The sequence below is a fragment of the Drosophila subpulchrella genome, chromosome X, assembly GCF_014743375.2.
Source record: "Drosophila subpulchrella strain 33 F10 #4 breed RU33 chromosome X, RU_Dsub_v1.1 Primary Assembly, whole genome shotgun sequence".
Taxonomy (NCBI): Eukaryota; Metazoa; Arthropoda; class Insecta; order Diptera; family Drosophilidae; genus Drosophila; species Drosophila subpulchrella.
Genome location: NC_050613.1, coordinates 9,651,663 through 9,665,511, shown reverse-complemented (window position 1 = coordinate 9,665,511; position 13,849 = coordinate 9,651,663). Strand labels below are relative to the sequence as shown.

The 13,849-nt window shown below is 40.4% G+C and overlaps 4 protein-coding genes across 4 annotated transcripts in view; 2 read left to right on the top strand and 2 right to left on the bottom strand.

Annotated features, from left to right (window-relative positions):
• LOC119556431 (E3 ubiquitin-protein ligase highwire) overlaps positions 1–4,751 on the bottom strand; it is a 55,359-nt gene extending 50,608 nt beyond the window's left edge. Inside the window, exons 1-2 of the mRNA XM_037868659.1 lie at positions 4,382–4,751; positions 9–1,119 (exon numbers count right to left, since the gene is read on the bottom strand). Of these exons, the coding sequence (XP_037724587.1) occupies positions 9–1,119; positions 4,382–4,452 (1,182 nt within the window). The 5' untranslated portion in view covers positions 4,453–4,751. The remainder of the gene's footprint in view (positions 1–8; positions 1,120–4,381) is intronic.
• Positions 4,752–5,692: 941 nt separating this feature from the next.
• Positions 5,693–6,434, top strand: LOC119557346 (NADH dehydrogenase [ubiquinone] 1 beta subcomplex subunit 7). The gene is made up of 2 exons (XM_037870083.1): positions 5,693–5,846; positions 5,912–6,434. The coding sequence occupies exon 2, from the start codon at positions 5,913–5,915 to the stop codon at positions 6,264–6,266; it is 354 nt and encodes a 117-aa protein (XP_037726011.1). The 5' UTR covers positions 5,693–5,846; position 5,912; the 3' UTR covers positions 6,267–6,434.
• Positions 6,435–7,814: 1,380 nt separating this feature from the next.
• Positions 7,815–9,079, bottom strand: LOC119557345 (transmembrane emp24 domain-containing protein 5). Its single transcript, XM_037870082.1, has 2 exons — positions 8,987–9,079; positions 7,815–8,922 (listed from the first exon to the last, which is right to left on the bottom strand). The coding sequence occupies exons 1-2, from the start codon at positions 8,993–8,995 to the stop codon at positions 8,206–8,208; spliced, it is 726 nt and encodes a 241-aa protein (XP_037726010.1). The 5' UTR covers positions 8,996–9,079; the 3' UTR covers positions 7,815–8,205.
• Positions 9,080–9,973: 894 nt separating this feature from the next.
• On the top strand, positions 9,974–12,491 carry LOC119557651 (1-acylglycerol-3-phosphate O-acyltransferase Pnpla3). Its single transcript, XM_037870505.1, has 2 exons — positions 9,974–10,560; positions 11,307–12,491. The coding sequence occupies exons 1-2, from the start codon at positions 10,096–10,098 to the stop codon at positions 12,192–12,194; spliced, it is 1,353 nt and encodes a 450-aa protein (XP_037726433.1). The 5' UTR covers positions 9,974–10,095; the 3' UTR covers positions 12,195–12,491.
• The last annotated feature ends 1,358 nt before the right edge of the window (positions 12,492–13,849 follow it).

Genomic DNA, 13,849 nt, shown 5'->3' with positions numbered 1-13,849 from the left:
GCACTCACCTCATCAATCAGGGAATTGTGCGGCACCCCGTGGCTGTGAAAGTCCGGCCTTGTGGGCTTGTTCAGGGCGGCACTGACCACCGTGTGCTGCAGCGTGGCCAGGACCACCGGCAGCTGGACAATCTGGGCGGAGAGCTGGCGCGGTGTCATCAGCATGGCGGCGATGGCCTTGAGCATTTTGCCCGTGTCGCCGCGGGCTATGCAGAGTCCCAGGAGAGCGGCACAGGCCATGGCCGACCAGTTGGCCTCCGCACCCGTGGCCGAGTTAAGGGCCGCCGGCATGGTGGCCAGATCGAGGAGCAGGTCGTACAGCGGATTGATCAGCTCCTCCGGCTCGAGCTTGAAGCTCTCCGGCTGCTGGCCCTGGATGACGTCCAGCAGAGCCTTCAGTGCCTTGGTGCACAACAGTGGATGAACGTGTCGCGCATCGGCGATCAACTCAAAGAGACTTCGCAGCCCCGCGCCCACAATCAGGGGCACGGTGGCGTAGACGGGCTCCCGTTCGGTGGGCTCCTCCGTGTCCGAGTCCGCATCGCTGTTGGCGCTATCCCGGCGTGGCCGCTTCTCGGCCGGCATACCCGGCCCACCCACCACCACTGGCACCGGAGCCGGTGCGCGTCCCTCGACAATCACTCCCACCGGCCCACCAGGAGCTCCATTTCCCGGGCCCACTGCACCGTGCATGCCCAAATGGACATGACAGGGGCAATCGAGAATATTGCTAATCATACAGCTGTGGGCGCAGATCATGCAGCAGGAGGAGTTCAGATTATTGCTCCACTTCTTCAGGCCCGAACCGGACTGACCACTGGCCGACCCACTCTCCTGGAAGAGGGAGTACCGCGTCTCCGCCTCCAGAACCGTGGATCTGATCGCTGAAAAGACCGCAAACTTGGACGCATTCGGATCTAGTTCGATGTGCGCCACCGGAAACGAGGGCAGGATCATTAGTTGTTCCTTGACCAGTGGTGGATCCAGCGGATTCACCAGTCCACCTGCTCCCACATTCCCCTCCAGAACAGCCGCTGCTGCTGCCGCGGCCATCGCTGCCGCCGATTTATCCTTCCGACTTTTGCGCTTCGTTAACACCTTACGATCGTGTTGCATTTTTCTGAAAGTGACATAAAACTGTGGGTTAATGAAAATATTCATACAAAAAATAAGTATAATACTGAAAATAGTTTCAGATGTTTAATTGTAATTCAAAATATTATTGAAATACAATTCTCAAAATTTTTTATCTCAAAGATTTAAGTGCCAACGATACAGCTTATTACAAAAAATATTTTTGGGAAGTGTATTATTTTTGTAGGTATACTCAAAAATATAAATATCCACAAGTAAATTAATAAATATATTGAATAAATAATAATAAGTAATAACAATATTTGGTATTTCTTTAATTTTATATTGCTTTAAACATGTTCGACATACATTGTATGTATTTACCAGCACCTATAACAGATTTGTATATTTGGATAAGAAATGTGTATCTATTAACTCCTACGCTGGTAATTGAAAAAAAATGTATTAAGCTTAACCCTTGACCTTTGGAATATTGATACATTGCGGATTACAGGTGTTTGCATTTTGAGTGAAATCTTTAAGCTTTTAACGCGGTATATATAAAATAATCGTGGTATGTAAAATATAATATAATTTCATGAAGTGCTTTCTGTTTTAATAAAATATATATAACTATAAAATATAAAAAAAAAATTTTTTTTTAATATTACAGAGATAGAGAGAGTGACTATTACATTAAACTTATATGTATTTTCCAGCACATATAATATATTTTTTTTTTATAAAATTAAAAAAATGTGTATCCATTAACTCCCACGCAGTAATTGCAAGAAATGTTTTTAGCTTAAACTTAAAGGATTAAACTATTTAACAGTTGTTTATTTAATTTTGTGTGAAACAACTAGTTGATCTAAGTCTTCAAGCTAGTGACGCGGTATTTATAAAACTATCACGATACACAATTTTAAATAAAAGTTGATAAGAGTTAAAATCATAATATTTTGAACTTTCGAATCTTTTAAAACGCGGTATATCCTTAGAGCCCCGAATCACTTTTAAAATATAAACTAATTGACTTGACTTACATGAAGAAAACTTTTAAAAAAAATAATAATTGTGGGGGACACTACTCGAACTATAGGTCATAAATCAAAAACGCATTCCAACTAACTGAGAGGGCAAACAAGCTTAATATGTCGAGGACCTGGCGGAGAATTTGCATTTGTTTTTGTTGGCCAAGGGAAGCTTTTTGCTCTTTAGTGGCTCTTATCAACCGGGAAGCTTTTGTGCAGGATGCTGGGAGCTATTTTTGGAATCCAGTTGCACATATATCGGCCAGCAAGGGTGCAAGCTTTGGGAAGTATGTACCTGAAATGCCCGTGTGCATCCGGAAACTTTGGATCCTTCAGCTGACAGGTGGTTTCGAGTACTGATGGCCACTTCCCAAGTGCGGCTCCCCAACTTGTGCTTTCCCGCAAAGCAGCAATTACTGCACAGAGAATAAAACACAGATCACATTTTTCATATCAAATTGATACGAGTTCATATCAATATTATATTACAAACATATTAATCTGATATAAAAAATTACAAATTTATATGAAAGAATATCAGTTTGATATAAAAGCACTTGTTTGATATTGAATAATACCATACTGATATTAAAAATACAACAGTTTTGTCACAAATTTGATATGTGCGCATATCAATCTGATATGAAGAATACCCTAATAATATGTTAAAAACATCGATTTCATATGTTCGAAAATATCAATATGATATGACAACATAAGGGACCAAAATTGATATGCAAAAAATTCCCATTTTTCGTATTTTATTTTCTCTGTGTGGCTTCAAAGTTTGCAAACTACTTCAAATATGTGTGGGCGGGCAAGCTGAATTATTCAGCATCTACATGCCTGCATAAATAATGCCCAATTGTGGGTTTCTCAAAGATATTTCGTTTATATTATAAGCGATATAACTAAAAAAAAGAAAAAATAAAAATTTAGAAATTTAAAAAAAAAAATCGAACTATGCATTAACCTTTCTTTGGTGTTTACTCAATTTAATTACTTTTAAGAAATAGCCAGCATTTCTTTTTTCTTTCTTATCTCAATAAACACAATTTAATAACAAATGTCCTAAACCCGATTATTGTTAATAAACTTGTATTAAAAATTTAAAATAAAAATTGATTCATGTGTAAATATTCTAGGCCAATTTTGCAGCAATCAATTTATAATTATAAACATTTTCCCCCATACAAGTTTCAAGGCAATTACAACTTTTAACACGTTTTCTGCAAAATCGATTTCCTTGAGCTGCGTCGGTATTTTGCCAACTAATTGAGGTCCAGGTGTTCAATTAAGAGCTTGTAAATAAATCATTAAAACGGTGATGAGCATATTTTGTATAATTTCTTTCAAAAGTTATTTTTTTATCATATTAAAACTATGCTTCTCCCACAAAATTTGTAAGTTTGAGTTTGCCTTTTAAATTTAATCAAGTAATGTTCTTGGATATTTTAAATTTAAATTTAGATTTGCCGATCCTATAGTTACTATAAGTTTGAGAGGTACGAATAAACTTAGCTGTAAAGTTTTTTCTGGACGATCTTAAGTAGTAAGTAAAAGTGAACTTGGATGGAAAAATAGGTCTCGACAGTCTTAATCTTCAATTGTTGATATATATTGAATACTTTTTGCAATCTACTATTTTGGGTAAGGGATCTTCCTAACAGTATTCTGATTGATTTTAAATGGTGCATTATTTATATAAATTAAGGGCTAAAACTGTGGTGACATCTATATTGCAATGTAAAATTGATTTTGCATTTCTTGGTAACTATTCAACCATCTATCAATTTTTTCTTAAGGATTATGCATGATAAAACACTCAATTCGTGAAAAAAAAGATATATTTCCTGAGCGTTTGATATGGTTTCCCCCTGGAGAATGTTTTTTTTGGCGGTACAACGGGTGGTGAAATTCCCAGCACCGCACCGCCACCCCCGTGGGCCATCAGTGGGTTAATGCAGGTCGCGGTGCTCTCGCCAATCAGCTGATTTCGAGCGGCGCTCAGCTGTTCGGCGCAGGACTGTCCACTTCCGCCCGTTTCAACCCCCAAAAACCGGGGGGGGTGCCAAACGACATCGGAGAGAGAATGCGAATGCGTAGGGGTTGAAGACCCAGATTGGCAGCCGAAGCCGAGTGCAGCGATCGATTTTTCCACCCCGGTTGGATGGACGGGATGTGTGGGCTGTATGGGATGTACGGGATGCAAGGGGTTGAGCCATGGAGACTCCGGGACATATATGTAGGCACCCAGATGCTGGCGGGGATTACCTGCGCGTGCTGTTCGTGTACAGCTCGTAGAAATGGTCGCCATACTTGAGCGGATTTAGCAGACCCACCATTTTGGGCCGATTTCCCGTTGGATCCAGTGCTCCAATCGATATTTTCTATATATTCTAATGCACCGTTACCGTTACCGTTACCGTCACCGTCTACCGTTACAACGTTGGCCTCTCTTCCACTCGCTCTCTCTCGTTTTGGCTAATGATTTATATTGCACAGCGGTTATTAAACAAACTATGAATTAACAACTAGAAATTAACTATTTTGACGGGCATCGTCTGGCGTTTTTAGTGCGCTTTGTTTTTGCCATTTGTCATTTGCTTTTGTCACTTTCACGCAAAAAAAAAAAACACACACACCGTACGACAACGCAACGGTACAATGGAAACGAGAGTACTGAAACTTTCGGCCCTCTCCTTCACACCGCCGTGTTGTTGTTCTTGTCCGCTCTGCTTCTTGCCGCTTCCTGCGAGAGAGGACGCTCAGCTGGCCGGTAACAGTGTTGGAAAGCGAGTGTCCTGTTTTTTAAAACTGATTTTCTTATTCCGTCCAATCAAGAAACTTTGCATTGAATCATATTGTCCTCATATACCAACCAGTTTTAAATTGTAACTGCAAGTTGTTTGTTAAAATTGCACTCAGCTTTTAAATACAAAAGGAAAATTTTGTTTTTAAACTTATACGTTTTTCAGAGGATGGCATTTTAATACATTTTTCGTATCCTTTTCTTGTATTTACATTTATGCGATGTGTAGCTAAACAGAAAAGCCTAAACGAAGACCCGCTAAGTCGCCTAAACTCCGAATTCTACACATTTTCTAGGTCGAGCTGCAATCTTATTTTATTTATTTAAAATAATTTTGTACATGTTTTTTAAGAATTCTCATAGAATTATAGTCAACTCTTTTTACCTGCCAATTGCAGAACGACACATAATATTCAATAAAATTAAAGATTTTAAATTAAGTTATTCGAGCCGTAAGCCTTAGTTGCTCTACTTTTAAGATAGCTCTTTATAAATAAATAAATAAAGTTATTACTGAGAGATGTACATTTTATGCGGATATAAAAAATATCGTTAATGGTTATTTCCATTTGATTGATACTTATATTTATATGTATTCGAAAAAGAATTTGAGAGTTTTTCCCTAACTTTCATTTATTTACTTAACACCAAAAGTTTTCCCTTAACTTTCATTTATTGATTTAATTCCAAAACGACATTTAGTTTTCCCAAAAGTTCCGTTAGAAAAGTTAACTTTTCAAAATAATACATGACAGACGACAGCTTATAGCAATCAGCTGTTCTCTGGTCAGTGCTGTAAAACGCTGACGGGCCCGCGAGCTGGCAACCCTGGCCAGCAGCTGTCACTTGCAACAAAAACAACAGGGGCAGGAAGAAGAAGAGCTTTGACAGCTGCACCGCAACCGAAATCGAAGAAAAACATTTTACGTAATTTAATTGTGCGAATTTCGTGGATTTGCGAGGGTACTAAAACGTTTTTTCCATGCCAGCAGGATGGGCAACGCGCTGCAGCACTACCTGAAACCGGACGTGATGCCCGGCCCGGATGTGGTGACCACCTTTGACCCAATGCTGGGCTTCAAGTCGCGCAAGGAGCGTGTGATGATCGCCACCCAGGAGGAGATGGAGTCCGCCAAGCTGCCGCTGGACGCCCGCGACTACTGCGCCCACCTGGCCATCGCCTACCAGGCCTGCCGCACGGACACCTTCCCGTTTGTGTACAAGTGCGCCCACCAGAAGCACGAGTACCTCACCTGCGAGTACGAGGACTACGTCCTCCGCATGAAGGAGTTCGAGCGGGAGCGCCGGCTGCTGGAGCGCCAGAAGCGCCTCAACAAGGCCGCCTAGGCTAAGCTAGATACACCCTCGCACTCCCCTTTAAAAGAAAACCCTTCTACACTACACCAGGAGACGCCTCTGGCCGCGGATCCACTGCCATTGCCCCATGTTGCAAGCTAGTTTCCAGCGGAAATGTCAATAAACAACTCCATGCTAGTAATAATGCGGATCTGCTAACCATTTTTTTTTTATTAGCCATTAAACGATTGATAAACTGTTCGAAAAACCGACGATTGTCTAGTGGATCTTGGAGAGAACATCGATTTGAAAATGGATCTAGGTGAAGGAATCCAGTATGAGAAGTGTATATGACAAAAGTGTCGTAGAAGGAAGAAATTCCATTGACAAGAGTTAGTTTTCAGCGGAAATGGAAATTAACAACTCCTTGCTAGCAACAATGCATATCTATTGGCCATTTCTTCTCCCGGTCGAGCGAACCTTGAAAAGGGATTCTGTTTAGAATGGATTCTGGTGGGGGAGCTTTATGGAGGTTGTAATCATTATTTTGGAGTCGTAATAAGTCTTACAAATGTGGAAAATGGAAATGCAGGTTGATTGCTCCCCAAACCATCGATTAAAGGTAGAACTGGGAAGTACTCCACAAGATATTGCGCTTGAAACTGCGAAAACTTTAAATTGACAACAGAATCTTAAGAAACTGGTCTATAAAATCCCTATTTAAACATGATTTATGTGGAATCGATAAAAAAATAATCAAATCGTTATAAATAACGATTTTTCATTAAAAAATTGAGATATCTGTTAGAATTTACTAATAATATAATGTTCAAGACTTGAACTTCAAGTGAAGGAAACTTAAAAACCGCCTCTTAAAAGTTGTACAAGCTTTTTCCTTGATCAAAACTTAAAATATTCGATTACCTTTGCTAAAAAAAATGTATTCCTCTTTGAAAAAGGTTTTTTGTATCAAAAATAGAGGTTTTTTTTTAAAAAAATGTATGTAGCTTTTATAATGTTTCAAATATTTCCACATTCAAGCAATCAAACGATAGAAATTTTCAGTGTAGTTCACTAATGCAATTTCTGTGTTCAGCTTAAAAAGATAATTGGAATACAAAAGCGAACCAACTATGTTGTATTTTTATCTAACCACTTGACAATTTTAAAGAACACTACAATATGAGATAGGAGTGTACATTAGATTTTAAACTGTTAATGTATTTGCTGCCTAGGAAAATTACTACAAAACAATGATTTATTTTTTGGCTTCCTCAAATTTCATTACTAGTTTTAAAATAAAATATAATTACCCTTGACTAACAAGATATTCTTAATTATGATAAAGGTAGAACAAGGAAGATCTGTTCGTTAGTTATTAAAAAATGTCAATGATCAAAGTGTCGCAGGATCTTTCTTGCACTTTCGGCACAAAAATGGTTTCTTCAAAAGCTTAGAACCTTCTAAAACCATATATAAGGTTCTCTTTTAAGAACATTTTTATAGTATAGTACTTTGTAGTCATTTAAAGAACCTACAAATGTTCTCCTTTTGTGGGAAACCCTTTCAGCAGTAAACCAACTCCCATGTTAAAACGCCTTTTTTCACTGGTTCCTGCAACTTTAAATTTAATATCAAACTCTCCTCCTGGCTTAATGATACAATTGCTTTCGTTTAACAACGCCTCAAACACACACAACACACCGGGTATATCACAAGCACACACCCGCATATCTATAAATACACGGAATACTACCTCTTGGCTACATAATGCATGAAAATACATATATGCATATAGAAACTAACAAACTACAGATGATGATGATGGCAAGTTTTATGTTTTAAATTAAAATCTAACTAGGGGGTCCCGCTGCCGGATGGCATTCACTTGGGGGACATCTACTCGATCAATAAATGCATCCTCGCGACTCCGGCACGCACATCTTTGGTAGAGGCTTCTCCTCGACACTGGACACTGGTCTCCGACCCATCAAATGCCCAGTTTGCGCCACAGATCGTGCATCCGTCCGCCGGTGGCGAAGATGCTGCGCAGCATAAAGACCTGGATGAGGCCCACACCGATCATGGCGCTAATCTGCAGCATGGACCAGTGGTTGACCTTCTGGAAATTGGATTCGGCCAAATTGCGGTCGCGTGCCTCGTGCGACCGCAGGACATCCTGCAGCTGGCGGACCTTGTTGAGCTGCAGACGAATGCGTCCAATGAAGTCCATGATGTCCTGCACCTTCATGTCGTAGTACTCATCGCGGGAGAGCCCCGTGAGCTCGTCCACCTCATTCCACTGGGTGTCGCCCTGGAGCTCCTCGCCCTCCCGCTCCACGATGAGCTCAAAGAACACCGTCTTCCGGTTGAACATGCTGAAGCTGTTGTCTAAGCAAAACCGATAGTCGCCCTCCTTGGCCACCTCGTGGCGATGGACATTCTCGGGCTTCTTGAAGTCGCTGACTATCACCAGCCCGATGGGATCCAGCAGAGTGAAGCTGATGTCTAGGTCGCCGTGTCCGCCGTCGATCACCTGGTACTCGAAGTCAATGGTCTCGCCCTGCCGCACCGAATGGTAAAAACACTCCGTTTTGCCGGCGTCCACATAGACGGTCATCTCCTTGTCATAGGCCTCCGCATCCTGGAGGCCCAACAGAAGTCCTGCGAGGAGCAGGACGACCAGCCCCGGCATTCCTCGCCAGATCTGCACGGAGTGACGCACAAAGTAATGAGTAACTGAGGCTAAATTTAGCCGGCTTTTATCTTACCGCTTGCATTGTGAGCTGCTTGGCCTAAAATTAAAAAATACAAAATGCTCAAACACGCAGTGTGGCCGTAGGGCGTGCTGAATGGAGAATCCAGCCGACTGGTCACACTCAGCGTTGCCAAGTCAGCTATTTTTTGTAGCCAGATTCGACCTAATTTAGTAAGGTGTGCAGAACATTTGTTTCTTTCCCAAATTTGCTAGAAATAATCATACAAATTATAAATGAATTCCGATATGGAAACAATAATTTTACTTTCTGATGCCATTAGTCGGTTTTTTGTTTTTAATAGCACTTCTCTAAAAAAAATTCAACTATATAATTAACTATTTAAAAGCTTCAAATAAATTTCAAAAACTCGAGAAAGCATATTTTAATAATTTAAATAAATAAAAAGAAAAACTTTACAACTTTTTATGTATGTATGTATTCCTTATAGCTAGAGGTTTTAGCTACATTATGGAAGCAAGATCTGGCAACACCAAATATAACGGAATTCCGTAATGGGCGGCAAATTTGAATGAAAAAATTAAATTCTGCCTGAAAAGTTATAATGGGCTATACACATTTTCATATAGATAAAAACATGTCAGAAAACATCCAAAATAGTATGGTTTTTTATTAAAATATTTAAATTAGGAAGAGATTGAAAAAATTAAGCAAGTAATGAGTGACCTAAGAAATGCGCTTATTAATTACCTTAATTAAAAAGGTATATATATAAATTAATATAGAATATTAATTTCTAAGCTAGTCAAGTAAAATAAAAATCGCGGCTCTATTAAAACGAACTTACACAATTGAAAGGAATAATATGAAAATTAAGAGGCTTTATATCGCACTTTAAAAATAGTATGCAGGGACAAGAGGAAAAATAAATTGAAAACATAGAAACAGGTTTAAACATAATTTTCGAACCATCCTAATTAGTATTTTTTGAACAGAACGCTATTTGACAAGGTCACACTTTCCAGGCCGAGAATTAAGCTCGAAAGAAAACTTGGAAAAATAAAGGAAAACGTCAACAATAAATCGGAAAAGAGATAGCTATACGGCATTAGATGATCACGTGGAGAGGTGTTTACGGGGTTTAAGAGATTAAGCACAAAAATATGAAGATCCGCACCAGGAGGAGCCTCTCCTTCGCCGGCTGCGGGTTCCTGGGAATCTACCATGTCGGCGTGGCCGTCTGCCTGCGCCAGTACGCCCCCCAACTGCTGCTGGAGAGGATTGCCGGCGCATCCGCCGGAGCCTTGGCCGCCTGCTGCCTGATCTGCGACCTCCCCATGGAGTGCATGGCCAGGGACTTCCTGCGGGTTGTCCAGGAGACGCGTCGCCACTCGCTGGGCGCCTTCAGTCCGTGGTTCAATCTGCCGGAGTGCCTTCTGGAGGGGATCCAGCGCGGCCTGCCGGAGGATGCCCATCGGCGGGTCAGCGGACGACTCCACATCTCGCTCACTCGCGTCAGCGATCGCCGCAATGTGGTCATGTCGGAGTTCAGCTCCCGGCAGGAGCTCCTCCAGGCCCTCATGTGCTCCTGCTTCATTCCCGGACTCTCCGGCCTGGTGCCTCCGCAGGTTGGTTCTTCTTCAAGTCTTCAAACAATTTAAAGATTCTAAACACCACTCAGAAAATAACAAAGATATTTTTGAATCTCATAGGATAACATGGAATTACTAAGTTTCGAAAGACTATATTTTTAAATGTACATATTAATTATTACTTATATTAAATTATCAAATTTCATTACACATGCTAGCATAATCCGTAATACCATAAAGTTACATATAACAAATAGTTTTTAATATGTATTTCATATAAGAATGTACATTTGGTATTACCATTTTTTTTTAATATCTGTATAGTTTATTGGTATTCAATCTTTAAAAAGGAATGTTAAAAAGACTTTAAATTTAGAATTACATTTTTATATTCATTTTGTAATTCCTTTTTTGTAAATATCTGTATATTATCTTGGTATTTCACCTATGAAAAAGTATATTGAAAAAACGTTTTTTAATTTGATAAAACACGTATTTTCATATCCTCTTGATTGGTTTGCTTGGTTTTGATCTTTGTTTTTTTATCAAAAATGCTTAAAGAATCCTTTTATAATATATTACATACCTATGCACAACATACCTCTTAAAAAGTGTATTTAAAAATATAGCCTAGTTGGATAAAACCCTTTTTTATTTTCTGTGTAGGCAACTAGTAGAGTGAAGGTGACCATAGTCCATATCAAAATCAATTTTCCTAGAATCGAAATTCTAATCCGAAGTCGAAGCCCAGGTGTTCAATTTGCTTATCTATATCTTGTCAGGTGAGAGGAGTTCGCTACATGGACGGTGCCCTTTCCAACAATCTGCCTCTGCTGGACGAGCACACGGTGACCGTGAGTCCCTTTTGCGGGGATAGTGATATATGCCCGCGGGACCAGAACCCCCATCTGCTGCAGCTGAATATCAACTGGGCGAATACGTGCATCCGGTTGTCCAGGCGGAATTTGCGGCGCATGGTACGCATCTTGTTGCCGGGCAGAGCGGACTTCATGGCCAACTTCTGTCAGCAGGGATACGATGATGCGTTGCACTTCCTGCACCGGAATAGCCTGCTCAAGGAGGGATTAAGGGTCAAGGAAAAGGGCATGATCGTTTGGATCCATCAGCAGGAGGAGAGGGAAAAAGTGCGTGCGGAGAAAGCAAGGCAACTACAGAAGAACCACTTGAATCCGAAACTTATTAAAGATCAGGATCAGCAGGACAAGAAGCCTCAGGTTCAGATGGATAAGAAGCCTAGGAATAGAAGGCAAAAGCCTCAAAGGCGATCCAAGAATAATCAGCGGGAGAAGCAAAAAAAGAATGTTAGGAATCCGGAGCAGGGTCTTCCAGCAGAGGCTAACAACAGGACTCAGGAGAATCATCCAAAGGAAAAGCCACATGCGGCGCCTCAGGGGGAGCATCATCACCAGGATCACTGTGCCAGCTCCCTCATTAGCTCCGCCTGGTCACTCCTTCGTCGCGTGATGACCGTCCAGCCGCTGGCCAGGCACATGGTCCAAATGATCGCCCGACGCCTCAGCCAGAGTCTCACGCTCTGCGAGCAGCCGCACTTTGATCTCGCTCTGATGCAGGCACCCACCTCCTCCTCCTCCTTCTGCTCCCCGCCCTCGGAGCACCTAGTGCCCCCCATCGACGCCACTGGGCGATAACGATAGCGACAAAGTCAGGGCCAAACGAATGTTCGAGGCCAGCCATGTGGAAGTGGGAGATCAGGTGGCTGAGGAAGAGGCATGGAGCGGCGACCATTAGGCGCCATCATTAGCTTTATCAGCAATCGTCAATCGATCAGTTCCCAATTGATTTTTATACCTGTTTCCGCAATTACTTCCATTTAATTGCCAAACAATCCCGTGTTTTGTTTTCTCAAATGTCATGTTTTAAATATTTTTACCTTGTACTTTTATTAACTGTCGTGACCTAAATAAAAGCGAAAAATATAAAAGTTACCTGTTAAACTAGGAATATTAATTTTGTTAAGTGTTAAAGAAAACCTCACGATAGATTTTTTTTTCACTTTTTACTAAATTATTGATCGTTACCTAAGGCACAAGCTTTAAATACTTATATTGATATTTACAAATTTTCAAAAGATAGGAAAATATATATTACAAAGGATTTATGTTTTAAAACACGATTTTCGGCTCGATTGATTGAAGAATTCCTCAGACGCAAAAAGATTTCATTGTATTTAAAACCTGTGTAGTGTCAAAAACCTCAAGATAGATTTTTACACTAGCTAGTGAAATATTGATCCTTACTTAAGGCACAAGTTTTTAATACTAATAATTTTTTTTACAAACTTTCAACAGATAGGAAAATATATATTTTTAAGGATTTCTTTTTTTTAAAACAATTTTTGTCTTTCTTATTATTTTTACACGTTTTTAATACTGCTATTGATATTTACAAACTTTAAGAAGATGTAAAAATATACAAGGGTGGTCAAAAGTATTTTCACAAAAAAAAGTTAAATATACTCATAATTTGAACTTACATCTTGTTAACTTTGGTATCAATGGAAAGGTAATTTAAATGCCGTTTAAATGATACAATACATTTCTTAACCCATTCAGTACTTATTGAAAAGGACGAATTTGTGTGAAAATGTCCTTTTTGAACTTTTTTCCTCAACTTGAAAACTTAAATTTTTTGATGCAAAAAGTTTCTTCAAACAAAAATAATAGAAACTGCAAAACTTTATTGGCCTCGGTCCATCTATCTGAATAACCTCCAGATCCGATTCTCTGACGTAGACTCTAATCAGTAGAGTGCAACGCAAGAGAGTGTGATGCACTACGAGATCAGAGAAGTCGGCATAATACCCGCAAAATATCATTCTCAACAATCAAAAGCGAGAGAATGAATAATAAGAATCACGCCACTTTCTGCACTTTGCACTTCGGCCATCTCGCTCGCACTTATGCTGATTGAGAGATGCCACGCCCCCTCCGCCGGGGCAGGGGGCACATCCTGAGGAGCGGTAAGACGCCCCTCTCTTTCGCGCTCTGGACTCTTTCCTCTCTTTCTTGTGTTTTTCTAAAGTCATTCAATTTTTTTTTTTATAATACTCTTGATTACGTTTATAGTTGGAATGCCTTTATGGGTCCTCTCTTCTGCTACCCTCCCTCTTTCTTCGCGATAAGAATTGTCGTTGCCAACTGAAGACTGGAAGACCAGACCTCGTCATCGTCGCTTTGGGAAGAATCGGAATCTGGAGGGGAGATCGGCTTGGGCGGTAGGGTCCAAAGTCCGGGTCCATTAACATCTTTACACTTTAGGCCCCTTGTAGAGGTACACCTTGCGG